Source organism: Gopherus evgoodei, chromosome 24 (genome assembly GCF_007399415.2).
Source record: "Gopherus evgoodei ecotype Sinaloan lineage chromosome 24, rGopEvg1_v1.p, whole genome shotgun sequence".
NCBI lineage: Eukaryota > Metazoa > Chordata > Testudines > Testudinidae > Gopherus > Gopherus evgoodei.
In genome coordinates, this window is record NC_044345.1 from 7,457,102 (window position 1) to 7,482,469 (window position 25,368).

Below are 25,368 nucleotides of genomic sequence, written 5' to 3' on the forward strand. Positions count from 1 at the left end.
CGCAGTCACACCTTTCCCTACACACAACGCCCGCAGTCACACCCTCCCCTACACACACACACACAACCTCCGTAATTACACCCACAAAGAACCCCAGTCACACCCTCCCCAACACGCACACAACCCCTGTAGTCACAGCCACACAGCACCCCGTCACACCCTCCCCTACACACACATAGCGCCCGCAGTCACACCCTTCCCTATACACACACACACACCGTACTTACACCCATGCAGCACTCCCATCACACCCTCCCCTACACACACATAGCACCTGCAGTCACACCCTCCCCTACACACACACACACACACACACACACACACACCGTACTTACACCCACACAGCACTCCCATCACACCCTCCCCTACACACACACACACCGTACTTACACCCACAGAGAACCCCGTCACACCTTCCCCTACACACACATAGCGCCCACAGTCACACCCTCCCCTACACACACACACACACACACAGCACTCCCATCACACCCTCCCCTACACACACACAGCGCCCGCAGTCACACCCTCCCCTACACACACACACACACACACACCGTACTTACACCCACAGAGAACCCCGTCACACCCTCCCCTACACACACATAGCGCCCGCAGTCACACCCTCCCCTACACACACACACACAGCCCTCCCATCACACCCTCCCCTACACACACATAGCGCCCGCAGTCACACCCTCCCCTACACACACACACACACACCGTACTTACACCCACAGAGAACCCCCGTCACACCCTCCCCTACACACACATAGTGCCCGCAGTCACACCCTCCCCTACACACACAGCACTCCCATCACACCCTCCCCTACACACACATAGCGCCCGCAGTCACACCCTCCCCTACACACACATAGCGCCCGCAGTCACACCCTCCCCTACACACACAGCACTCCCATCACACCCTCCCCTACACACACATAGCACCCGCAGTCACACCCTCCCCTACACACACACACACCGTACTTACACCCACACAGCACTCCCATCACACCCTCCCCTACACACACACACACACCGTACTTACACCCACACAGCACTCCCATCACACCCTCCCCTACACACACACACACACACACCGTACTTACACCCACACAGCACCCCATCACACCTTCCCCTACACACACATAGCACCTGCAGTCACACCCTCCCCTACACACACACACACACCGTACTTACACCCACACAGCACTCCCATCACACCCTCCCCTACACACACATAGCACCTGCAGTCACACCCTCCCCTACACACACACACCGTACTTACACCCACACAGCACTCCCATCACACCCTCCCCTACACACACACACACAGCACTCCCATCACACCCTCCCCTACACACACACACACACACCGTACTTACACCCACACAGCACTCCCATCACACCCTCCCCTACACACACACACACACAGCACTCCCATCACACCCTCCCCTACACACACACACACACCGTACTTACACCCACACAGCACCCCCGTCACACCCTCCCCTACACACACATAGCGCCCGCAGTCACACTCTCCCCTACACACACACACACACACCGTACTTACACCCACACCACACCCTCCCCTACACACACATAGCGCCCGCAGTCACACCCTCCCCTACACACACATAGCGCCCGCAGTCACACCCTCCCCTACACACACACAGCGCCTGCAGTCACATCCTCCCCTACACACACACAGCGCCTGCAGTCACATCCTCCCCTACACACACACACACACACACACACAGCACTCCCATCACACCCTCCCCTACACACACATAGTGCCTGCAGTCACACCCTCCCCTACACACACAGCACTCCCATCACACCCTCCCCTACACACACACACCGTACTTACACCCACACAGCACCCCATCACACCTTCCCCTACACACACACACACAGCACTCCCATCACACCCTCCCCTACACACACACCGTACTTACACCCACACAGCACTCCCATCACACCCTCCCCTACACACACACACACACCGTACTTACACCCACACAGCACCCCCGTCACACCCTCCCCTACACACACATAGCGCCCGCAGTCACACCCTCCCCTACACACACACACACCGTACTTACACCCACACAGCACCCCCGTCACACCCTCCCTTACACACACACACACCGTACTTACACCCACACAGCACTCCCATCACACCCTCCCTTACACACACACACACACCGTACTTACACCCACACAGCACTCCCATCACACCCTCCCTTACACACACATAGCGCCCGCAGTCACACCCTCCCCTACACACACACACACACACACACGCAGCACTCCCATCACACCCTCCCCTACACACACACAACCCCGCAGTCACACCCACCCAGTGACTCTCTCGCTCTCCGGGGCCGCCTCCATTTCCCGGCAGCCCCGCGCGTGGCTCGTACCGAGGGGCCGGGACCGGGTCCCCACCCCGCCGCCTCCTGGCCCGCTGCCCGCCCGCCATGGAGCGCTTCGTGCGGAGCCGCCGGGCCGCCCTGCAGGTACCGACCGGGGCCGGGGCTGGAAGGGGCAATGGGGGAAGCGGGGGGGACTGTGGAGGGGGCAGGAGCTGGGGGGGCACTGGGGGGTGAGGGGCTGTGGAAGGAGCTGGAGTTATGGGGGGCAGTGGCTGGGGGGAGCAGGAGGGGGGCACTGGGGGTGAGGGGCTGTGGAAGGAGCTGGAGTTATGGGGGGCAGCGGCTGGAGGGAGCAAGAGGGGGCACTGGGGGGTGAGAGGCTGTGGAAGGAGCTGGAGCTATGGGGGACAGCGGCTGGGGGGAGCAGGAGGGGGGCACTGGGAGTGAGGGGCTGTGGAAGGAGCTGGAGTTATGGGGGGCAGGGGCTGGGGGGAGCAGGAGGGGGGCACTGGGGGTGAGGGGCTGTGGAAGGAGCTGGAGTTATGGGGGGCAGGGGCTGGGGGGAGCAGGAGGGGGGCACTGGGGGTGAGGGGCTGTGGAAGGAGCTGGAGTTATGGGGGGCAGGGGCTGGGGGGAGCAGGAGGGGGGCACTGGGGGTGAGGGGCTGTGGAAGGAGCTGGAGTTATGGGGGGCAGGGGTTGGGGGGAGCAAGAGGGGGCACTGGGGGTGAGGGGCTGTGGAAGGAGCTGGAGTTATGGGGGGCAGGGGCTGGGGGGAGCAGGAGGGGGCACTGGGGGTGAGGGGCTGTGGAAGGAGCTGGAGTTATGGGGGACAGCGGCTGGGAGGAGCAGGAGGGGGCATTGGGGGGTGAGGGGCTGTGGAAGGAGCTGGAGTTATGGGGGGCAGCGGCTGGGGGGAGCAGGAGGGGGCATTGGGGGGTGAGGGGCTGTGGAAGGAGCTGGAGCTATGGGGGGCAGCGGCTGGAGGGAGCAGGAGGGGGGCACTGGGGGTGAGGGGCTGTGGAAGGAGCTGGAGCTATGGGGGCTGGGGGTAGCAAGAGGGGGACACTAGGGAGTGAGAGGCTGTGGAAGGAGCTGGAGTTATGGGGGACAGCGGCTGGGGGGAGCAGGAGGGGGGCACTGGGGGTGAGGGGCTGTGGAAGGAGCTGGAGTTATGGGGGGCAGGGGCTGGGGGGAGCAGGAGGGGGCACTGGGGGGTGAGGGGCTGTGGAAGGAGCTGGAGTTATGGGGGGCAGGGGCTGGGGGGAGCAGGAGGGGGCACTGGGGGTGAGGGGCTGTGGAAGGAGCTGGAGTTATGGGGGACAGCGGCTGGGGGGAGCAGGAGGGGGCACTGGGCTGGTGAGGGGCTGTGGAAGGAGCTGGAGTTGTGGGGGGCAGGGGCTGGGGGGAGTTCAGGAGGGCATGGGGGGCACATGGAGACCAGAACTTCATATCTGGCTCCCACAAAGCTTCCCCTCCATCGCCCCCCTCACAAGCCCCAGCTCTCCCCCCCTGCTCCCTCAGCCTTGGTAACCCCGAACCTCCCCCTAGAACCACACATCCTGATTCTGCCTCTCTTGCGGCCCAACCCACCTCCCCCATTTGCAGCTCCCCAGCCAGACCTCCCCTCCACAGCTTGCCCCACCCTCACCCCTGTCCATTGCTGCCCCCCCTACTTCTCCCTGATCCTTTAGTCCATGGTCCCCTTTGCCTCCCAGCACCCACCAACCCCTGCCCCCGATTCCTCCCCCATCCATCCATGCCTGGTCCTTCAGCTTCCTCCATACCCCTCCAAGCCTCCCCATCTCCCCTTCAATTTCTGCTCCCCCTAACCCCATGGTCCCCCCTCCATGCTGCCCTCATGATCCTCCATCTCCCCTCATCCTGGCTCTGGGACTGGACTGGGATCTAGACTGAGGTGCCCAGATGCTGCAGGGATGGGCACCAACAGAAGAGCCTAGTTTGATGTAGCCCATTTACACCTGCAGAACTAGGACAAAGGATACCCAGGGATCGAAGTATTTTCTCTTTGATGACGGGACTGAAACCAGAACTTAGCAAAAAGTATTTGTCCCGGAACTGACCTTATCCCACAACCTTGAAAATCATAGTGCTCTGATTACTATCCTGCTTTTCCCCTGCCCCTGCGGCTTTTCAAAATGGTGTTAGCAGCTGATCTTTCCTGATCCAGGAGAGTTAGAGACTGAGACTGGCATCTTCAGAGGATCCTTACAGGGAAGTTAGACTCCGAAATCCCATAGACTTTAAGTGAAAGGTGGGTACCAAATTCCTTTCAAGTTCCTAGGAGAATCCCCGCCTAAGACTTTCTACTGCTGGACTTTGAAGCACTGTCTGCTGTCTTAAGAAGCCCTAGGACCAGTGACTGCTAAAATCATGGGTGAATTCAAGTAGAGAACAACATTTAAGCAAGATACACCTTTAAAGTGACTTACCAAAGATTATAAGAAATATATATACCCACTTCAAATCAATTTTCCAGTGGCATCTAGTTCTGATGTTTCATGTGATGCTGGACTTAAATTCTACCACCAGGCTAGATGTTTTGTTTTGGTGCTAGTTCAGACTGGCTGTTGCATATCCTGGACCCATAGAATTTCCTTTACCTGTGGACCTGTTGACTGACAAACATTATGAAAACAGTTTGAAGTTGTGGAAACAAAGGCTGATGTTTAATGTTAGTGTGTTTGGGTAGGGAGAGGGAGTGTCAGAAGTGGATGCACGAAATGATCCAGTTTTTGCCCTGAGGGAGAAGCTGTTGTTTTTGTTTCTTTAGCATTTTCAGTTCTGCTGTGATGGGCAACTGTGCACAGTGCTAAAGTGAACGTGTTACAGTGTCAAAATAAGTGCAGAAAATAGAGGTGATAAAGACCTGTTTGAATTTAGTGTTGCTTTGTCTGTATTGTAGACTTCTCTCCAGGAACGGAGTAGACCTTGGCTGTAACATTTAAAAGATAAATTTTAGAAATTAAGACATTTTAGAAATTAAGCTGCTCTAATTTGAAAATCAGCAGAAGTCTAGCTTGTTAGTTTACATATGATCTCTGCCCAGGCTATAAACTTATGGTAAGGGCGAAGTTGTGTGTCAGATCTGAGACTTTACTGCACTGTGTGTCTAGACAGAATTCTCTTTGCACTGGGCTAGGGCACCCTCACCAATTTGTAACTGTCCAACAGCAGTCACAGGCTGACAGCTATGTATAATGTGGGGCATTCTGACCTGTGAGCAAAGTGGCAAAAGAAAAGACTTGTGGTTAAGACACATGACTGCGAGTCAGGAAACATGGGTTCTGTTCCTGCGGCAGATGTCTCATGTGACCTTGGACAAGTCTCTGGGCCTCAGTTTCCCCATCTGTACAACACCTCCCTATTGCATAGGGCCGTGGGAGTGGAACATCTGATGTCGTATATCTTTGCAGCAACCTTTTCAGAGAGGGGTTAGCATAGAGTGCTGTGAGCACTAATTAGTAGGTTCAAAAGGACTCTATGGATGAATATATGTTAGTCAAATGAGTATGAGTGGGCCCTCCTTTGGGGATTCATTCTGGCCTCAGGGCGCTGCTTGTCTTTTCGAGACCTAGTCCTATCTTGCTTTGCTTATGTGGAATAAGTTAGTACAGCTGGGATATGCAATAGAACAGGCATCACTGGCCTCTGAGGTGTTTGAGATGGTGATATACTTGAGAAGCTTGGGGATGTTGTGATTAGCACGAACCTATTGGATAGAGCAGGGGTAGGCAACCTATGGCATCTGTGCCGAAGGCGGCATGCGAGCTGATTTTCAGTGGCACTCACACTGCCCAGGGTCCTGACCACCGGTCTGGGGGGCTCTGCATTTTAATTTAATTTTAAATGAAGCTTCTTAAACATTTAAAAAATCTTATTTACTTTACATACAACAATATTTTAGTTATGTATTATAGACTTATAGAAAGAGAATTTCTAAAAATGTTAAAATGTACTACCGGCATGCGAAACCTTAAATCAGAGTGAATAAATGAAGACTCAGCACACCACTTCTGACAGGTTGCCGACCCCTGGGATAGAGCATAATCCAGGTGTGGAAATACAAATGGAAGATTACCGGCTTCTTACAATAGTGTGTGTTTCTTCCCATTTCCCCAAGTGTGCCAAAATTCAAGTGAAGGCAACAGTTCTATTCAAGCAGGTTTGATAATTGCTGAGTGTCTCATTGCAATGAGTTTTAACATCCGGATGCTGTTCGTGGCCATGACACAAGTTTGTGTTTGGGCAGAAATTCTCATGCCACGAGCTCCAGTCTCTCTCTGCATCTGGCAAATGTCATCCATCTTATTTGGTTAAGGGATAAAAAAATAATAAAAGCCCCAAAACCTAGATAACATGATACAATGCTTTTTTTCAGGGAGCTTCTAATAGATGCAATGGAGAATTAGGTCACTCAGCTAGCTACAGGCTGTGGTAATATCAGTGTGCTTGAGGAGCAATGGAAGATATGAAAGACAGAAGAGCCTTGTCTGTTTTGATCCTGTTTACTATGCAATTTAAATTACATTTCTCATCTAATAGCTTTAGATTTCCTAACCAGAGTGTAGCGCTGTCATGTTTCTCTACACTGATACCTTGTTATGGTAGGGAAATTATAGATGAGTATTTTTATGCAGTTCTTTGAGGAGAGACATGAGCTAGTCAGCAGCCAGTAATATGTTTAATCTCTCTCTGCGCAGAGGTGTAAAAATGTCAAGTAGATTTTTTTTTTAAATCTCAGCTGATATTTCAATATACGGTAGAACCTCCCTATTTCTTGGCTAATCCCCAGCTTTGATTGTTCTTTCTGAAAACCCTCCTCAGTTCTTGGGGGTGGGGGGGAAATGAATAGCAAAGCTAATGCAGTGATGTGTCTTGTTACTAAAACTTACTGCTATTTCTTGTAGTATGGTAGCACTCAGAGGCTTCGGCTGAGATCAGCTGCACAGATACTGAGTAACTGAGATGAGGGGCCTGTCGTATCAGCTGCTGCACACACACAGAATGACTGAGATCAGGGGCCCATTGTGCCAGCCGCTGCACACACACACACACACAGTAAGAAACAGACGAAGAAGACTATCCCCTCTTTGCAGATGGGGAAACTGAGGTGCAGAGCGATTTAAGTGACTTTCCTAGAACCTAGATCTCCTGAGTCCCAGTCTAGTGCCTTAGCCGCAAGACCAACTTTCCTCCCCACAGTTACAAAGTGCTATGAAGAATTATCCCCGCTTCCCCCAGTGAAATGGATAGGTTAGCAACATGGTGTCTTACCCATTCCAGGAGTGGTTCATCTTCCCCAGCGTTGAGTGCGTGTTTTGAATGCTAGGTCATGGACTGAGTGCGTTTCACATGTCTGTCTCCAAGGGAGTTGCCATCAGCAAATGCCCAGAGAACTCTTGAATTAGTGCTAAAACTGCCTTGTTGTGATCTGTCTGTGCCCCCTGCATCTGTCCCTGGAGGTGCTGCTTGGGGTGACCCTGAAGCTGCTGCCTTTTGGCTGGTGACACTTGTGGGAGAAGTGCGGGGCATCTGTAAGGTGAGGCAGGCATTTCTGTTTTCCTGTCCTATGGAGGTTCTTCTGAAGGACAGTCCCCCACCTTTCCATGTTGCTAGAGTCTTGAAGGCAAGTGACACTCTATAAACCTACCTTCCAGTGCTGCAGTGAGGAGGGGAGGGCTGGGACACTGACTCCCAAAGAATAGGACTTAACTTTTCCTTTCTCCTTCCCCCCCGCTGCCTGGCATCATTGCCTGTGCTGTTCACCGACCGGCCCGCTCCTTTGCACTGGGTAGCAGAGAGGACCTAGCTGTGAGTTTAAGGCCTTGTTTAACACAAGGGTTTTTAGCCAGTGCTGTATTGCATTGTGTTCCCTGCCTCAGGCTTGATTCTCTTTGCTCTGCACCGTGTGCAATCACTGACACCGGTGCAGGTTTCAGTATCAGGTATTTATTTTTCAGGGCGGTAAAAATGCAAGGGGTGGTCAAAAAGGAATATTCTCCCTGATGCACAATTGGCTTCATGTATGCTGGGGTTATTTTTGCCCTCCTCTGAAGCATCAGCGATGGGCTACAGCTGGAGACGGGTCACTGGATGGGGTGGATCAGTGCTCTGAGGTCGAACCAAGAATCCTTTTTCTTAAGACGCCTGGCTGATGGGTCTTGCTCACATATTCAGGTTTGGAAGGAATTTCCTCCCCATGGCACGTTCCACCTAATCAGTACCCTGCCATTGGTGGCACCTTGGTCTCTCCTGTTCTCTGCCTGTGGCACACAATTCAGTCTCCTGAGAGCTGAAATGTTTTGGTTTAGTCTTTGGGCTTGATATTGGGGTGAAATGTGTTATACAGGAGGCCAGACTAGATGATCTAATCCAGGGGTCAGCAACTTTCGGCACACGGCCCATCAGGGTAATCTGCTGGCAGGCCACGAGACATTTTGTTTACATTGACTGTCCACAGGCACGGCCCCCTGCAGCTCCCAGTGACCCCAGTTTGCCGTTCCTGACCCCTGATCTAATCGGTCTCTTTCAACCTTAAACTCACATGAAACTATGAAAAAGCAGCATGTGTCTTTGGTTCTATTTGCTTCATGATGCATGGTTTGCTCTAGGAAGCCTCCTTCGCCCCATCGTTAACTTAAATCATTACCCAGCTGCTAGAACCGTATTTCCCGTCTGTATGGTCTCAGCTGGAGTCGTCTCTGTTACCAAAAGCAAATGGACCTGGCAGCCGTACCCCGGCAGGACTGTTTCTGACCAGGGCGGAAGGAACGAATTCAAAGGGCCCTCACAGAGAAAGTTCCACCAGCTGCACCATCTCTCTAATGAGAGTGGGGAGTGCCCTGCTCTGACCGCATCTGTGGCAGTAGGACCTGGGGAGAAGGAGATTGTTGGTAAATAGGTCTCTAGCCATGTACCCGAATCTGTCTCGCTGCTGAATCAGTGTGGTGTAGTAGTTTATACAGACTGTGCACTAGGGTGAACGCGGCCCATACGATACACACGCTGCATTAGTGTAAGACTTCGTTTACATCTGCACTAGGGATGGACATTAGCATAACTACTCCGGTGGCTACAAGGCAGGCCATAGACAAAGCTTCAGTGGTGGCGCATAACCCAAATGCTGACCTGGTGAAGGGGTCCCCTTGTTCTAGAGATCGAACAGAACACAGAGGGGGCGGAAGTGTGGGGAACGGGCACAAAAAGCTGCTTTCTCCTGGCCTGACGGGCTCTGCTGGCTGCAGAGAGGAGCTGGTAGGGTGAATGCAGGATGGGTGTTCTTCCATAATAACTATTTGTTTGGGGCTGCACATAAACAAGCCTCTGTGTGCGGCTCATTGAGTGCAGCCTGTTTGCACCGAGTGCGTCGGTGACGTCGTGGGCTGCTATTCGTGTGTGTCTTTGCCTGCCGCAAAAATAAGTCTGCTGCATTTGCTTGAGACTCACCTGAAGTCGTGCTGCTGCTGGGCCCACAAATTAACACTGCCTGCAGGCTGGGTGTGAGAAAATGTGCGTTAGCTTTGCAAAGCTTAAAAAGAAAAAGAAAAAGAAAAGTTGGCCAGGAGAAAAGGATGCTACAAGCCTGAGCGGCAGCATGGCCCAGTGGGATAGCACATTGAACTGGGCCTCAGTAGTCCTGGGTTCTAATCTTAGTCCTAGCTCTGCCAGTGACCTTGGGCAAATCAGTGTCCTGTTCTCTGCCTCAGTTTCCCCTCCCTTCCTGTTTTGTTTACTTAGGCTGCAAGCTCTTTGTAGCAGGAACTGTCTTGGGGTCAGTGCCTGACATAGTGGGGCTCCACTCCCAGTGCAGACCTCTCTAGGCACTGCTGTAAATAGCTCTGAATACGACCCTGGCTTGCGATGGTGGGTCTGTGACCTCCCCTCATCAGCGCTCTTCAGAAGATTGAAGCCCCCTCCAGTCCCCTGCTGGGTGTGTGCTGTGTATATATAGCGATGCTACTGTTACTGTGAATTACCCCTTCAAATCGCTGAGGATTGCACTGTGGGCAGACAGTAGCAGCGATTTTGTCTCTTATTGGGTGCAGACTTTTCAAATAGACACCCTCCCACGCTGGGCTGTCACTAAGGGTATGTCGACACTAGCTAGTGTGGCTAAAACTAGCAGTGAAGACACAGCGGCGTGGACCCCTGTGCAAGCTAGCAATGCGACTGCATACCCAGGGTCCCTGGCAGGCTCGTTCCAGCCCGCACTGAAGCCTGTGTCACTGCGTCTTCACTGCCAGTTTTAGCTACAGTCACACCTCCAATTGCAGTGTAGACATAACCTCTGTTTTTTCCCCATTGTTCTCCCAGACCAACGTTCTGGCATTCAGCCCCACAGTGTCTATCTGCTCATGGTGTACGGAGAAACTCTGGTGTAGTTCGGCAGGTTGTTGGCCAAGGCTCTGTGGCTTGGGATCTCTTTTACTTTCCCTGCAGACATTCCCCTCGCAACTTGTTTTAGTGGCTGTCTCTCCAAAGTTGCCCTTCCCCGTCGGCTTCCCCATCCTCTGTCAGTTTTGAACCCAAAAGATGAATGCAGCGCCTGAGATAAACCTTGTGTTCTGTTAGTATGAATGAATCAGCCCTTGACTCAGTTCCTCATCAGCAGATTCTGCCATCACCACAGGTCTGCACCATTGGCATTTTCTATTTACAGTTGCAGAAGTAGCTCAAAAGGGAACTTTTTTCTTTTCTTGTCCCCCCCCCCCCAACCTTCTGTATTGCACAAATTAGGATTATAGGAATTGCGAGACTGGGTCTGACCACCATCCCCGCAGCATCTGAGCCCCTCCCAGTCTGATGTACTTATCCTCACAGCCCCCCTGCAAGGCAGGGCATGGGTATTATCACCATTGTATAGAGGGGAAACTGAGGTACAGAGCGGCAAAGGGGAAAATGTGCTAATGCACCCAAGTGATTTATTCAGAGTTGATGAGGTTTGGACTCTTCGGTGTCTAGGTCATTCTAGGAAATGGGAGTTAGGCTCCTAAGTCACTTAAGTGCTTTTGAAAATGTGCCACTAAGTGAATTGTGCAAGGAAGCCTGAGGGAGAACAGGGTCTTGACCCCACATCTCCTGAGCCCCAGGCTAGCAGTTTAACCACTGCACCATCCTTCCTCTCTCTAGCCAGCTCACTGTCCTGTCTCCCACGGAGGCCAGTACCAGCTGCTTCAGAGGCAGGTGAAAACCACCCTTGCGGTGGGACGCTACAGAATAACCTGCTTGTAAAGGAATTTTCTTCCCATCACCTTCACTTAGTCAGTGTATGCCCTGAAGCAGGAAGGTCTATTTCCCTTCCAATCTTTTGTTTAATCCCACCTAGCGGTGGAGGCCCCCATTACCAGTATAAAAATCCAATCCTTGTGAATCTGACAGAGCTGTTCACCTTGCTGAAATCTTGTGGCAGTGAGTCCCACAAGCCTGGTGCACACTGTATACAAATAAAACCATTTCCTTTCCACAGTCTTTAACTGGTTGCCTTCTGCTGAATAATGTCCCTTTGTTCTTGTGTTCTGGGAAGATAACTAGGACTGTCCCAAGTTCTCTTCTCTCCATTGTCTGCTATTTTACATACTCAATCATATTCCTTCTCACATCGCTTCTGGAAACGAAACCATCTCTGCCTTTTCAATCTGAATGTTTTCCCATAAGGCCCTCTCTGTTCTGGCAATCTCCTCCTGGAGATAGCGGGGCCAGAACTGAATCCAGTATCCCAGGAAGAGACCTACCATTGCTATAGCTATTACTATTTGGATTGCAGTCCCAGGATCTCAAATCGAGATACACCGGGTGTTATAGAAATGAGTCAGTGCTGACTAGGCTAAAGCAACTCTCCTAGGGTCATGGTAGTGCAATCATTGAGTCAGGGTGGGGTGTCTTTGTACAAGATACACTCTTGCCCAGCCAGAAGGTCTGGGCTGGATGCAGAAGTTACTGGGTGAGGTTCTGTGCCCGGTAGTATGTAGTAGATCAGACTAGATGATTGTATTATTTAGATGGAATGACCATTTTAATCCCCCCCCCCCCCCATCCATTCTGATTCCAAAAGGTGCTAGTGTGTCTCTTACAATCCTAATGGCTCAAACCGGTCATGTTGATTTAATGTGTTTGCAGGAATGGCTGGGACATCGCTGCCATTCCCAGTTAATGTGAAGGTAAATTAGCTTTGAAAAGGCTGTTCGCATCCCTCTCCAAGGACTTTGAGTGCCTTTTAGTGCAGATTGCTTGTGCATTTCTCGGTAAGGCTGTTTTCTTTCCTCCCTGGGGCCATATGCTGCTGTTTTGCATGTTCGCTTGGTAACATGCAGCTCTCAACTCTGCTCCATAAATGCACTATCCCAGCCTTGCTTATCTAAAGTGCTTGGCCAGCCAGGCTTCAAACCCGGCACCGAGTGCGTCCGCCTGTTCTCTTGACAGTAACTGGGAAACTGATGCTGCCTCTTAGCACCTGCGGGGAATGGCAAATAGCTTTTAGGGAGCTGGTGCAAATCTGCCTTGTTTGCTGTCTGACAAGGAGGGCTTCTTGGCTGCTGCATCCATTTGCTTTTACAGGTACCAAATGCTTCATTCATAAGTGCTTGCCCAGACCTAGCTGCCCATGTGTAGTTTCCAGGCTCACTTTTCATTGGCAAGTTTCAGCACTGTAGCAAAAGGGCCAGTGTAGAGATTGGAGCGCCAGAGCTCGCTCCGAGAGGCCATAAGCATCTTAGCCAGCCCTTCATCCCACATTCACGTTGAACCTCAAACATCTTGGGCCTGATTCTCCATTTGCCCTGCACTTTGTGTAGTCACGTACGCCTTTGTAAAATGCTGGCAGGTCAGCATACTTGGCACTGTTGTAAATGACTTCAGAGCAAAGAGAATCATGCCCCTCAGTTTTAAACTCCCATCGTCATCCCTTTCCGTTTTCCTTGCATCTGAACTTCTGTCTGCAACCAGAGGGGCCTGCTTATCTTCCCACGGGCACTGGTCTAAACTAGAGTTACACAAGAGTAAAAGTGGCGTGAAAGGAGAATCTGGCCCAGAGCTGCTCCTTGCAGCTCTCTTTGCACATGTCCCGCCTTTAAGAACCAAAGAGAATCGATAGCAGCTGGAGATTTAATTGCATCTCTGATGAGCTGGTTATGGGCCTGCTATGTTAGGAGCACACGGCCCTGAGATCTGTCTGCCTCTGTTTTGTTATAGGCTGCTGGAAACCTTAGTCACTGTACCTTTTAAATTCTGTTTAACTAACCCCCTCATTTTTGCATAGTTCCCCTTTCTGAAATTAAATGGCACAGTGTTGGGCTGTTGAGGTGTTCTTCCCACCACAGGGATGTTAAATGTTGTTATATTATGGTCCCTGTTTCCAGGCGGTCCTGTTATAGTTACCTCTTGGACCAGCTCCTGCACTCCACTCAGGACTAAATCAAGAGTTAGTTGCCTCTCCCCTTGTGGGTTCCCATACCAGCTGCTCCAAGAAGCAGTCATTTAAAGTATTGAGACATTTTGTCTCTGCATTTTGTCCTGAGGTGACACGTTCCCAGTCAATATGGGGATAATTGAAATCCCCCACTATTCCTGAGTTCTTAATTTTGATAGCCTCGCTAATCTCCCTTAGCATTTCTTCATCACTATCACTGTCCTGGTCAGGTGGTCGACAATAGATCCCTAATGTTATATTCTTATTAGAGCATGAAATTACTGTGCATAGAGATTCTGTGGAACCTGTGGATTCACTACTTAAGATTTTTACTTCATTTGACTCTACATTTTCTTTCACATCTATTGCCACTCCCTCCCCCGCACGACCTATTCTGTCCTTCCGATGTATTTTGTACCCTGGAATGATTGTGTTCCATTGATTGTCCTCAGTCCACTAGGTTTCTGTGATGCCTATTATATCAATATCCTCCTTTATCACGAGGCACTCTAGTCCACCCATCTTATTATTTAGATGTATTATCACTGTTTATTTGTCTTCTCTTTTCTGATGTGTCTGATTCTTTATGTGAATATTCCTTGTCTGATCTGGCCCCTAGATTATCCTCTTCTCTCCTCTCCTCCTGACTAAAACCTAGAGAATCTCTCTTAATAGACTCTCCTCTAAGAGAAGTCTCTGTCTGATCCACGCGCTCCTCTGCAGCAGTCGGCTTTCCCCCATCTCTTAGTTTAAAAACTGCTCTGCAACCTTTTTAATGTTAAGTGCCAGCAGCCTGGTTCCACTTTGGTTTAGGTGGAGCCCATCTCTCCTGCATAGGCTCCCCCATCCCAAAAGTTTTCCCAATTCCTAATGAATCTAAACCCCTCCTTTCTACACCATTGTCTCATCCACTCATTGAGACTCTGAAGCGCTCCCTGCCTACCTGGCCCTGTGCGTGGAACTGAGAGCATTTCTGAGAATGCCACCATAGAGGTCCTTTATTTCAGTCTCTTCCCTGGCAGCCTAAATTTGGTCTCCAGGACGTCTCTCCTACCCTTCCCTATGTCATTAGTACCTATGTGAACCATGACCACCAGCACTACACATAAGTCTATCTAGATATCTCAAGAGATCCGCAACCTTCGCACCAGGCAGGCAAGTCACCATACGGTTCTCCCGGTCATCACAAACCCAGCTATCTAGGTTTCTCATGATTGAATCTCCCATTACTAACACCTGCCTTTTCCTAGTGACTGGAGTTCCCTCCCCCGGAGAGGTAACTTCAGTGCGAGAGGATACCCCAACACCATCTGAAAGGAGGGTCCCAACTATGGGAAGGTTTCCCTCAGCTCCCGTTGACTGCTCTGCTTCCCTGGGCCTTTCATCCTCCTCAACAGCGCAGGGGCTGTCTGACCGAAGGTGGGACAATTCTACAGCATCCCGGAAAGCCTCATCAACATACCTCTCTGCGTCTTTTAGCTCCTCCAGTTCCGCTACCCTGGCCTCCAAAGTCCGTACGTGGTCTCTGAGGGCCAGGAGCTCCTTGCACCAAATTCACACATACACCACCCGCCCACAGGGCAGGTAATCATACATGCTGCACTCGGTGCAATAAACTGGGTAGCCCCCACTCTGCTGCTGGGCTTGTGCCTGCATTGTCTCCTGCACTACCTAGTTAACGAAAGGGTATTGTTTAAATCAAGAAGTTTTGAATGTAGTTTAGTTTACAGGTTTTAAAGAATGGCAAGTGAACCTTGTCCCCTTCCAAACTCCCTTGCGAAACTCCCTGTTAGCAGCCCTGGTCGCTTGCTCACTGCTTTATAAAGCCCTGGCCTTCTTGATAGCTCCGCCCACTGACTAAGGCTCAGCCAATTAAGGGAGGCTTCTATCTTTCAACTGCAAGCCACAGCACAAGGTCCTTCAAACAAACACAGACAAACACAAGCTTAGCGCACAGCAAGCAACCCCCAAACACATACTACAGCCAGTCACCCCAAGGGTCCTATATTTGCTCCTCCTTCACCTGGAGAACTCCCTTGCTAGACTCCCTGTTAGCAGCCCAGCACATGGGAGTGGGTCTTTTTCCCATGCCAGCGGCAATGGGCCTGTTCTGCTGGGATTCAAAGCCTCTTGTCTCTTGGCAGGAACATGTCCAGCACAGGCAGGAAGTCCACGTGGTGCTGGGGAATGAAGCCTGCGATCTGGACTCCATGGTGTCGGCGCTTGCTCTGGCTTATTACTTGGCAAAGGTGAGTGTTGCCCTGAGGCTTGGCTCTGCTTCAGGGCTGCCTGGGTGGGGGCAAGTGGGGCAATTTGCCCCAGGCCTCACAGGGGCCCCACGAGTTTTTTGGGGCCCCTGGACTGGGGTCCTTCACTCACTCCGGGGGTCCCAGAAAACTCTCATGGGGTCTGGGGCCCTGGAGCTTCTTCTGCTCCGGGTCTGCGGCCAGGGGGTGGGGGGTGTCCTTCCACTCTGGGACCCGCCACCGAAGTGTCCCGAAGACCCATGGCGGGGGATCTTTCCGCCCCAGGACCCCACCACCAAAGTCCCCAGGCCCCTGAATCCTCTGGGTGGCCCTGCTCTGCTTTGGAGCTCTGCTTTGGTTGAGGTGGATTTAACAGGGATGGGGAGGGAAGGGGATCTCTCTGTGCAAGGGGGGATGTGGGGAAATTGAGCTGCTGACCGCATAGCACTGAGACCAATGCACGCTAGAGCTGCTGTGTGATGCTTGGACCCACCCTGGGCCATGCTCTCCATAGCCAAGGCCTGCTGCTAACTGTTCCTGTGGTTCGCTGCGCTCTCCTGCAGACCTCTCTGGAGTCCAAGGCGGTATTTGTCCCTGTGCTGAACATTCCCCGCTCAGAGTTCCCCCTGCGCACAGAGAGCGCCTTCCTCCTGCAGGAGCAGCAGATCCCTGACACCTGCCTGATCTTCCGGGATGAGATCGACCTGCATGCGCTGCACCGGGCTGGCTCCCTCTCCTTGACGCTGGTCGACCACCACATCCTGCCGAGGCAAGTGGAGAGACAGTGCAGGGGATTTAGGAGACAGAGGGTGTGTGGGGGGGGTGTCAAATCCTGGCTCTGGCACCGACCTACTCGGTGACCTTGGGCAAGTCACTTCTCTCTGTGCCTCAGTGTCCCCATCTGTAAAATGAGGCTAAGGACACTGAGCCACCTCTTTAAAGTGCTTTGAGATCTAAGGATGGAACGCACGATACGGCAGCTCAGTGTTATCATTAAATCCCTGGTGAGGGCTCCAGGCAGGATGGAGTGGGGAGTAAATGGTAGACGAATGAAGATGTTATTATTTGTATTGTGGTAGAATCCTGGCCCAGGACCCTGTTGTGTTATCCACTGTACAGACACAGAACAGAAGGACGGCCTCTGCCCCAGTGAGCTTGAAGGCGAAGTAGATGAAATTGCTTAGCATTATAAACAGAGGGACTGTCTTATCCACGGAGTGGATGGCATCTTTGCTGAATTATGCAAGACCGGTACACAAGGGCTAGTGGGAACCCCTAGAGGAGCGAGTGACTCGCTTTAAAATATTCCTAATCTTGCTGTTGGCTCATGTTTCATGGGCACTGGGAAAGAGACGGGTCTTTCCCAGGGACAGCTCTCTGCACACGGAGGTCAGCATGGGACAAGGCACAGAGAGCTTGGGCAGGGTGGGCTGTTACCCACCAGAGTGGATCTGACGTCCAGACAAGTTCAAGAGCCCTTCAGCTTCCTTGGGAGGAGCCGAGAGAGTTCTCGTGGTTGGAAGGGGCCTATAGACAGGAGCTGCGGCTTCCCCACAGCTGCTCTGCATCCCTGGGTGCTCTGGGAGGTTTTTGCTAATGGGGATGAGCAAACCTGATATGAGCAGGCAAGTTTGGACAGCATTCCCCTGCATTGCTGGGAACTCGAACGTGATGGCATTCCCCCTTCATCTTCTACATCTGTGTCTGCCATCCTCTCCTGTGCCCGCCTTGCCACCACCCTCACCCCTGCCCACGCTCTGTGTATTGTCTCCCCCTCTGCACGGCTACCCTAACCTCACCCCATCCCCCCCAGCTGCCATACCATCCTTTCTCTGTTTAAGGCCTGAAGCCCCCTCCCCTCGCTGCAGCACCACCTTCAGCCCAGCTCCTTTGCATGTGTATATCAGTATATTTTCAGTGTAGAGGAAATAAGCCCCCCGCATAGGCCTTTTTTGGTTCAGGGAGCAGGAAAAGAGCCTGAGAGAGGAGGAATTTTCGGTCCATCCCCAGGGTGATGCTATAAATACACAATAACGCCCACCAGGGTGCGCCATAACACGCTTGGATGCTCTGGGGTGGATGGTGACGCCAAAAGGACAGGATCCATCCCTGGGGTGACTCTAATGACCCTAAGTCCCTCGTTTTGGGGCGGGGGTGGGGAGAGAAATTGCAGAGAGAAATGCCTGAGGACGAAATCAGGGCCTTTCCTGGCCTGCGTCCGTCTCTCCAGAGAGGGGCTCCCTCACGGGCGGCACCGCTCACTTTTCCGTCTCGCCCGCCCAGTGGAGATGCAGCCCTGGAGGAGGCCGTGATTGAGGTGATCGACCATCGGCCCCTGGAGAGGGAACCTCGGTGCAGAGTCACCGCGGAGCTGGTGGGCTCCTGCGCCACACTGGTGGCGGAGAGGATCGTGCAGGGCCCAGCGGAGCTGTTGGACAGACAGACGGCCGCCCTGCTGCATGGTGAGAGCAGTGCCACAAGGCTTTGATGTTCAGGGATGGGTGTAGCGTTCTGGGGTGGAGACCCACAGCCGCAAATACCAGGCCCGTGCCCCAGGTTGTATCCTGCTGGCTGTAAAACAGGCCCCTAAGCAGCAGCATGCTCAGCAGGGCTGCATCTGCACCAGCCCGGGAAGCAGCAAATCCTGAACTCTTGCAAGACCAGTTTACTGCATCATGGCTTTGCCTAGGAGAGATATTTCAAAGCACCTGTCTAGACCCAGAGGCTCTAACTCCCCAGCTCATGTCTAAGACCACGACAACTGTGTATGGTCTCTGTTTTCTCGCGGCTTGGCTCACAGCACACTGTGTTTCTGTGTCAACTGCTGCTTCCTTTGCTTTAAAGGTACAATAATTCTGGATTGTGTCAATATGACTCCAGAAGCTGGGAAAGTGACTCCCAAAGACACTCAGTACGTGGCCCTGTTGGAATCCAAGTTCCCAGACCTCCCAGAAAGGAGCGTCCTGTTTGAGGCTCTGCAGACAGCCAAGTTCGATGTGTCAGGTACTGGCTTTTCATGGATTGATGGGGGATCAAATGGGACGGATGGGGAGGGCAGGGGCTGGATGGAGCTTAGATAGTTGGAGGCACTAAATCAGATGAGTATCTGAATTAATCTGAAAACAGTCCAAGAATCCACCTAGCAGTGTGGTCAGAGGGTTGTGTTTGCGAGCGCTGTCTGAGTCTTTTGGAGCATCAAAACACAAAGCTCCCTGGAAGTGATCTGAGCTCCCGGTGGGAACGAATGTCCCTCTTCACTCACGCTTGCCCCTCTCATTTTTCCAGGGCTCACTACAGACCAGATGCTGCGAAAGGACCTTAAGGTGCTGTCGAGCGACGGGCTCGTTCTTGCCATCAGTGCTGTGTACGTGACGCTGGAGGTAAGGATCAATACAACGTGGGGATACCGAGGCACGGGGAAGTGAAGTGACTTGCCCCGGACCACGGAGGGAGTCGGTGGCAGAGCTGAGAATAGAGCCCAGGAGTGAAAGCAGTTTTCGCCCGCTGGGTGTCTGTGCACTTTGCCATTTATATGTTACCCTGTGCAAGTGGGAGGAAGCTGATCTCAGGATTGGGAGCTCCTGAGTTCTCTCATAGACTCATAGACTCATAGGTCAGAAGGGACCAATCTGATCATCTAGTCTGACCTCCTGCACAAGGCAGGCCACAGAACCCCACCCATCCAATTTTATAACAGCCCCTATCCTAGGACCGAGTTATTGAAATCCTCAAAATTGGTTTGAAGACCTCAAGCTGCAGAGAAACCACCAGCAAGCGACCCGTGCCCCACGCTGCAGGGGAAGGCGAAAAACCTCCAGGGCCCCTGCCAATCCGCCCTGGAGGAAAATTCCTTCCCGACCCCAAATATGGCGATCAGCTAAACCCTGAGCATGTGGGCAAGAGTCACCAGCCAGCACCCAAGAAGGAATTCTCTGCAGTAACTCAGTTCCCATGCCATCCAACATCTCCCCGCAGACCATTGAGCAGACCTATCTGGTGGTAATCCAAGATCAATTGCCCAAATTAACAATCCTATCATAACATCCCCTCCATATACTTATCAAGCTTTGTCTTAAAGCCAGGAAAGTCTTGTGCCCCCACTACTTCCCTCGGAAGGCTGTTCCAGAACTTCACTCCCCTAAAGGTTAGCCCGTGAAGTGGGGATAATGCTGCCCATCTACCTTGCAGGGCGGTGGAGGGTTTTCTATCTCTCTGTGGTACTTGTCTGTGTAGTATCTGAGCACCTCCCCTCACAACCTGCCTCTGAAGCAGAGCAATGCTGTTATCCCCATAATACAGGTGAGGAACTGAGTCACAGCGAGGGAACTTGCCCAAGGTCACCCAGCAGGCTAGTGGCGGAGCTGGGAATAGAACCCAGGTCTTGTGCATCCCAGTCTGTTGCCCTATCCACTAGACCCCACTGCTTCCAAATAAGAATCCCTTCTCCAAGGAGCCTACGATCTGAACAATTCAGGCAGAGCAGGTGAATGAGGCAAGTGGGTGGTGCTGGGGGCTAGGAGGAGGACAGGGTAGTATGATGCCTGCCATCCTGTCCCGTCGCGTGCCTGTGCCTTCCGGACTCTGACGCCGATCGCTGTCCTTGCCTAGGCCTTCCTGCAGCGGCCTGGCTTGCAGCAGGACCTGTGTGCCTTCTGCCAGCAGCACGGCTACGGCGGGTTGGTAGCCATGACGATATCCTTCAACGAGCGGAACGAGCCATTCCGGCAGCTCGCGGTGTACAGCCAGCACCCGGCAGTGCGGACAGCGGTGAGCATAGTTGAAGCATGTCGCCTTCCTGCCTGGGCTCTGCCCTCAGATTCTCAAGGGATATTCCAGAGCCGGGCGCCCTCCCTCAGTGGCCAGTCTCAGCAGCCCATGCGTATAACAAACTGAGGACACTGTGATTCCTGCCTGCAAGCGCTAAATCCCCTGTTTGCTCCCTGATCCTGCACTGCATTTATACAGGTGCTTAACTTAGTCACATAGAATCGTAGGACTGGAAGGGACCTTGAGAGGTCATCTAGTCCAGTCCCCTGCACTCGTGGCAGGACTGAGTATTATCTAGACCATCCCTGGCAGGGGTTTGTCCAACCTGCTCTTAAAAATCCCCAGTGATGGAGATTCCACAACCTCCCTAGGCAATTTATTCCAGTGCTTAACCACCCTGACAGTTAGGAAGTTTTTCCTAATGTCCAACCTAAACTGCCCTTGCTGCATTTTAAGCCCATTGCTTCTTGTCCCGTCCTCAGAGGTTAACGAGAACAATATTTCTCCCTCCTCCTCGTAACAAACTTTTATGTACTTGGAAACTGCTATCTTGGCCCCGCTCAGTCTTCTCTTCTCCAGACTAGACAAACCCAATGTTTTCAGTCTTCCTCATAGGTCATGTTTTCTAGACATGTATGACTTAGGTTCTGACCCAGCAGAGCACTTACCTGACTTGTTCTCATAGGGGCCCATTGCTCTAGTCTGGCCGTCAGTTGACTCTGATAATCCCTGCCCCCAAAGCTGCCCCTCCTTGCCGCCCCCACCTTGGGAGTCTCCTAGAAATGGAGCTAGGGGAGGAATGGGACCTTGGCTAGTTGCTTCTGCAAAGAGCCCAGAGCAGAAACCAGTTTGCTCCTGCTGCAAATGGGGCAGAGCGTGAGGGGGTTAGGAAGCCAAAGCTTGGGATCTGAGGGTTTTGTTTGTCCAATGTAAAACACAAGGGAGCTGCCTGTAGGAAGAGCCCCCGCTGGCTATCAGACTCTCTGAGTGCTCCTGAACTTGTGAATTCCTAGCTCAGCCCTAGTCTCCCAGATCAGCATGCTGGGCTGTAGCCTTCCTTAAAGGACCAGCACACTCTTTACCCCACCAAAAAAGCATTGGTGACCTGTTCAGTACCTGCCCAGTTGAGATGCTTCTGAGTGGAGTCCAGATGCAAGACAGCTTTAGCTCTGACAGCGACAGGCACTACAGAAATCTCACAGAGGGGACTGGCGTTCCCAGCACGCTGCTTTCCCAGAGGTTCTTCCCTTGATTACGCCAGCCCCCACCCTCCTGCGGCCTCGGCCCCCGGCTCAGCAGAGCGCTGGAGTCCTGTGGGAGTCAGTGCCTTATGAAACACCCGCCCAAGCACTTTGCTGAATCAGGGCGCAGGTGCACAAGCTGTTCCTGCGCCTTCCACAGCTGTCAGGTTCCAAGCACCGTCCGCCTTGAAACCTACTCGCCCGCCTGATGTGCCAAGCTCCCAGCCGAGTCACTCTCCACCCAAGTGGAAGCAGAACCGCTTGAGAGCCCTTTTCCCCTCTCCCCGCCACCTTGGTGGGTGTTTCTAGGTCCCTGCGAATCCCCCTCCCCCAAGGCTCAGCACTGCAGCCCCCCCATCCCCTGCCCATCAGAGGTTGTTCATGCCACGGTTGCTCCCGTAGCCGGCGGGGTAGCTGCTGAGCTGTGCCAGTGTCGGCATTCACCCTTCGGCTCCAAGGCCGCCCCCAACACAGCAGCCCACGTGCCTGCATTGTTTGCTTCAGTGCTTCCCAGAGCTCGGCGAGAACATACCGCAAGAGTGAGGGGGGAGGCCCTGTTTGCTCCCCCCATCCCCAGCTGTGCAGCAACGGCTCCCCTCCCCTCCGTCCGATCCCCGCCATCACTCGTCACTCATTAACTGTGGTCAAACGTTTAAAGCTGTGGGAGGGATCGCGGGCGGGTGGGTCAGAGATCACGGCAGCTGAGGGGACCAAGCGGGAGACGGCGGCCTTAGAGATGGGAGGTAAGAGACTCCTTTTTCCTTCCCTGCAACCTGCTCTGCTCCAAAGGGATATGCCCTCCGTGTGATCCTGCCCTGACGTGCACCCTTGGGGTCTGCTGCACCCGGCACTTTGCCTCCGGAGGCTGAATCCAGAGACTGGACTAGGCAGATACAAGCTGAATGTCGATCATTCGAACCCAGCCTGTTGTCCCCCCCGACACACACACATCTACCCTCCCAGCTAGTGTCCACTGACTGCACTTGTTCCTTACCGCTAAGCTTATGGTGCCTCTCGCTTAACCCCACAGCGACCATGTTGTCTGGGCAAGCGTGAAACCCTTCCCGGGCTGTGGAGGGCGCGTGCATTTTCTCTTGTTTGTCCGGCTGCCCAGGCACAGGAGACTTGGACTCTGATGCTCAGCTACGCTAAGAAGGGTAGTTGCTTTGGCATCTGTGGGCCAGATCCCCGGCTGATGTAAATCCGCCACAGTGCTGTTGGAGTCTGTGGGCCAGATCCCCAGCTGGTGCAAATCAGCGTCGCTCTCTTGGGATGTGCCGACTGACGCCAGCTGAGGATCTGGCCTGCTGTCCAGCAGACTGAGCACCCTGGGAGCTGTATCCGAGCTTGTGGGGAGAGCAGCCCTGAGATCAGAAGGGCCCGGCTGGGAGCACAGTGCAGTGACCCCAGCTCTGGGCTCTGCTCACACCCCGGGGTCACACCTGGCTTTGCAGACGTGGTGCAGCAGAATGGGGCTCCCGCCCAGGATCCAATCAGTGTGAGGCAAGCTCTATAATTCCATCTCCCCTCAAATGGTGTAAATCCGTGGAGCTGTGCCAGTTTACACCAGTGGGGGATCTGGCCCTGAGTGTATCTGAATTACATGGCTAGTGTCCCAAACAGCAGAAATGTGGGAGGGGAACTGTGGGGGCTCAGCCCAGAACAGACTGAGGGTGAGCCTCAGCTCCGGCTTTGCTGTCACTATGCGTGTCATGATCCCGTCCCGGCTGTGTTGTGACAGCAGGTTCAGCCTTTGGGGGAAGGTCTTTGGTTCCCAGCCGGCTCCTCACCCCTCGTGTTTCTGTCCCCACTAGGTGTGTGGCGTTCTGGAGCACGCTAACAACCCGCCCCTGGACCTGTCCCCTCTGGGGAGCCTCTACACCAACATCTGTGCCTACCACCAAGGCAACACAGTCGCATCGCGTAAGAAAGTCCTCCCGATCCTTAAAGACTTCCTGAGGGAGTGGGGCATAACGGCTGGCCCCGTGCATCCTGCGGACACGGATTCCTGTGGCACGACGAGACCGGAGCCGAAAGACTCTTCTGCCGGTTGTGGCGAAAGAGACGAGAACCCGGAGGACTCGGATGTGGCTGGCGAAGCGGGTGCCCCGGAGTACGAGCCAAGGGGCAGGAGAGATCCTGCCAGGTGCCCGAGGCATGGGGATGCCCTGCTGGAGGACGATGCCCCATTGCCTCCCACTCCCATGAACAGCCTGGTTGATGAGTGCCCTCTGGACAGGGGGCTGCCCAAGCTGTCGGTGGAGGCGATCTTCGAGAAGTTCAGCCACATCACGGTGGTGCGCCCCTCCGCCAGCAGCAGCCCTGAGAAGAAATGACACTGGAGCTGGTGCCCGCTCGGGTTTCAGGGACGCGATTGCAATCCTGGTGCTCTGGGATTAGGTGCGCAGCCTCTTTCTGTGTGTGGACGAAACACGTCCAGCTGTCTGACATGGACCCCAGCCTTGGCAATAAAAGCCAGATGCAGGTGCTTTTGTCAGCAATGCGCTGGAGCCGACCTCCTTGGAGCAACTTCTCCAGAGGGGGATTTCATAGGAAAGCTAAACAAAATGCAAGCAGAGTGGCACCCCCCAGTGCAAAGTGCCGCTGCACTTTAAAGGCACCCGGGGGTTTGATCCTGACCGGACTGTGCCCACAAGGATCACCTCCTTCTCTGTTACAATGATTTCTTTAAACTCTGCCCTGGTGCAGCCGCCTCTTGCGTCGCCGTGCCCTAGGTCATGAGCAGTTGTGCCGTCTTTTGTGGAAGAACGCCCAGGTCCAGCAGCCACTGAGTCCCATTCCACGTTGTGTCCCATTTCTGTGTGCACAGGCTTACCCTGTGCCTCCCTGTCGCTGGACTGCCATCGTGGGAGGGGAGATCTCGGCCCCACTCTCCTTGAACCCTCTGGGGATTTGGCAGCTTTGTTTCCATCCAGAATCCCTCTCGGGGAACAGCAATAAAGGAGAGGAACTTCTCTCCCGTCTCCTCTTCCCCTGGCCCATGTGACCCAGTCAGCTGTCTTCCCTCCTGTGAGCCATTGGGTCTGTCATGTACCTGCCTGACTGCAGCACTGTGTGTAAAGGAAAACTCTTCCTTCACAACTTCCCCGTTATCTGTGGTCGTAATTGTCCAATCCCTTTGAAACCCTGGCTGAGTAGCTTTGGAAACTGACCCCCTGGGGCAGTGAATTCCAGCCAGCCGTCCAGGGGTTGTGTGAAACGGTTTCTTCTGAATTGATTCCTAAAGCTCTGCCCTGGAAAGTGACTGTGAAACGGAGCTGGTCCCTGAGCCAGGACAAACAATGT

General features: G+C 53.2%; 1 protein-coding gene across 1 annotated transcript; it reads left to right on the forward strand.

The window, feature by feature from the left end:
* The first annotated feature begins 2,461 nt into the window (after positions 1-2,461).
* Positions 2,462-25,164, forward strand: PRUNE1 (prune exopolyphosphatase 1). The gene is made up of 8 exons (XM_030542319.1): positions 2,462-2,525; positions 15,953-16,057; positions 16,618-16,823; positions 18,338-18,516; positions 18,899-19,057; positions 19,340-19,434; positions 20,663-20,821; positions 23,877-25,164. The coding sequence occupies exons 1-8, from the start codon at positions 2,487-2,489 to the stop codon at positions 24,396-24,398; spliced, it is 1,464 nt and encodes a 487-aa protein (XP_030398179.1). The 5' UTR covers positions 2,462-2,486; the 3' UTR covers positions 24,399-25,164.
* Positions 25,165-25,368: the final 204 nt, after the last annotated feature.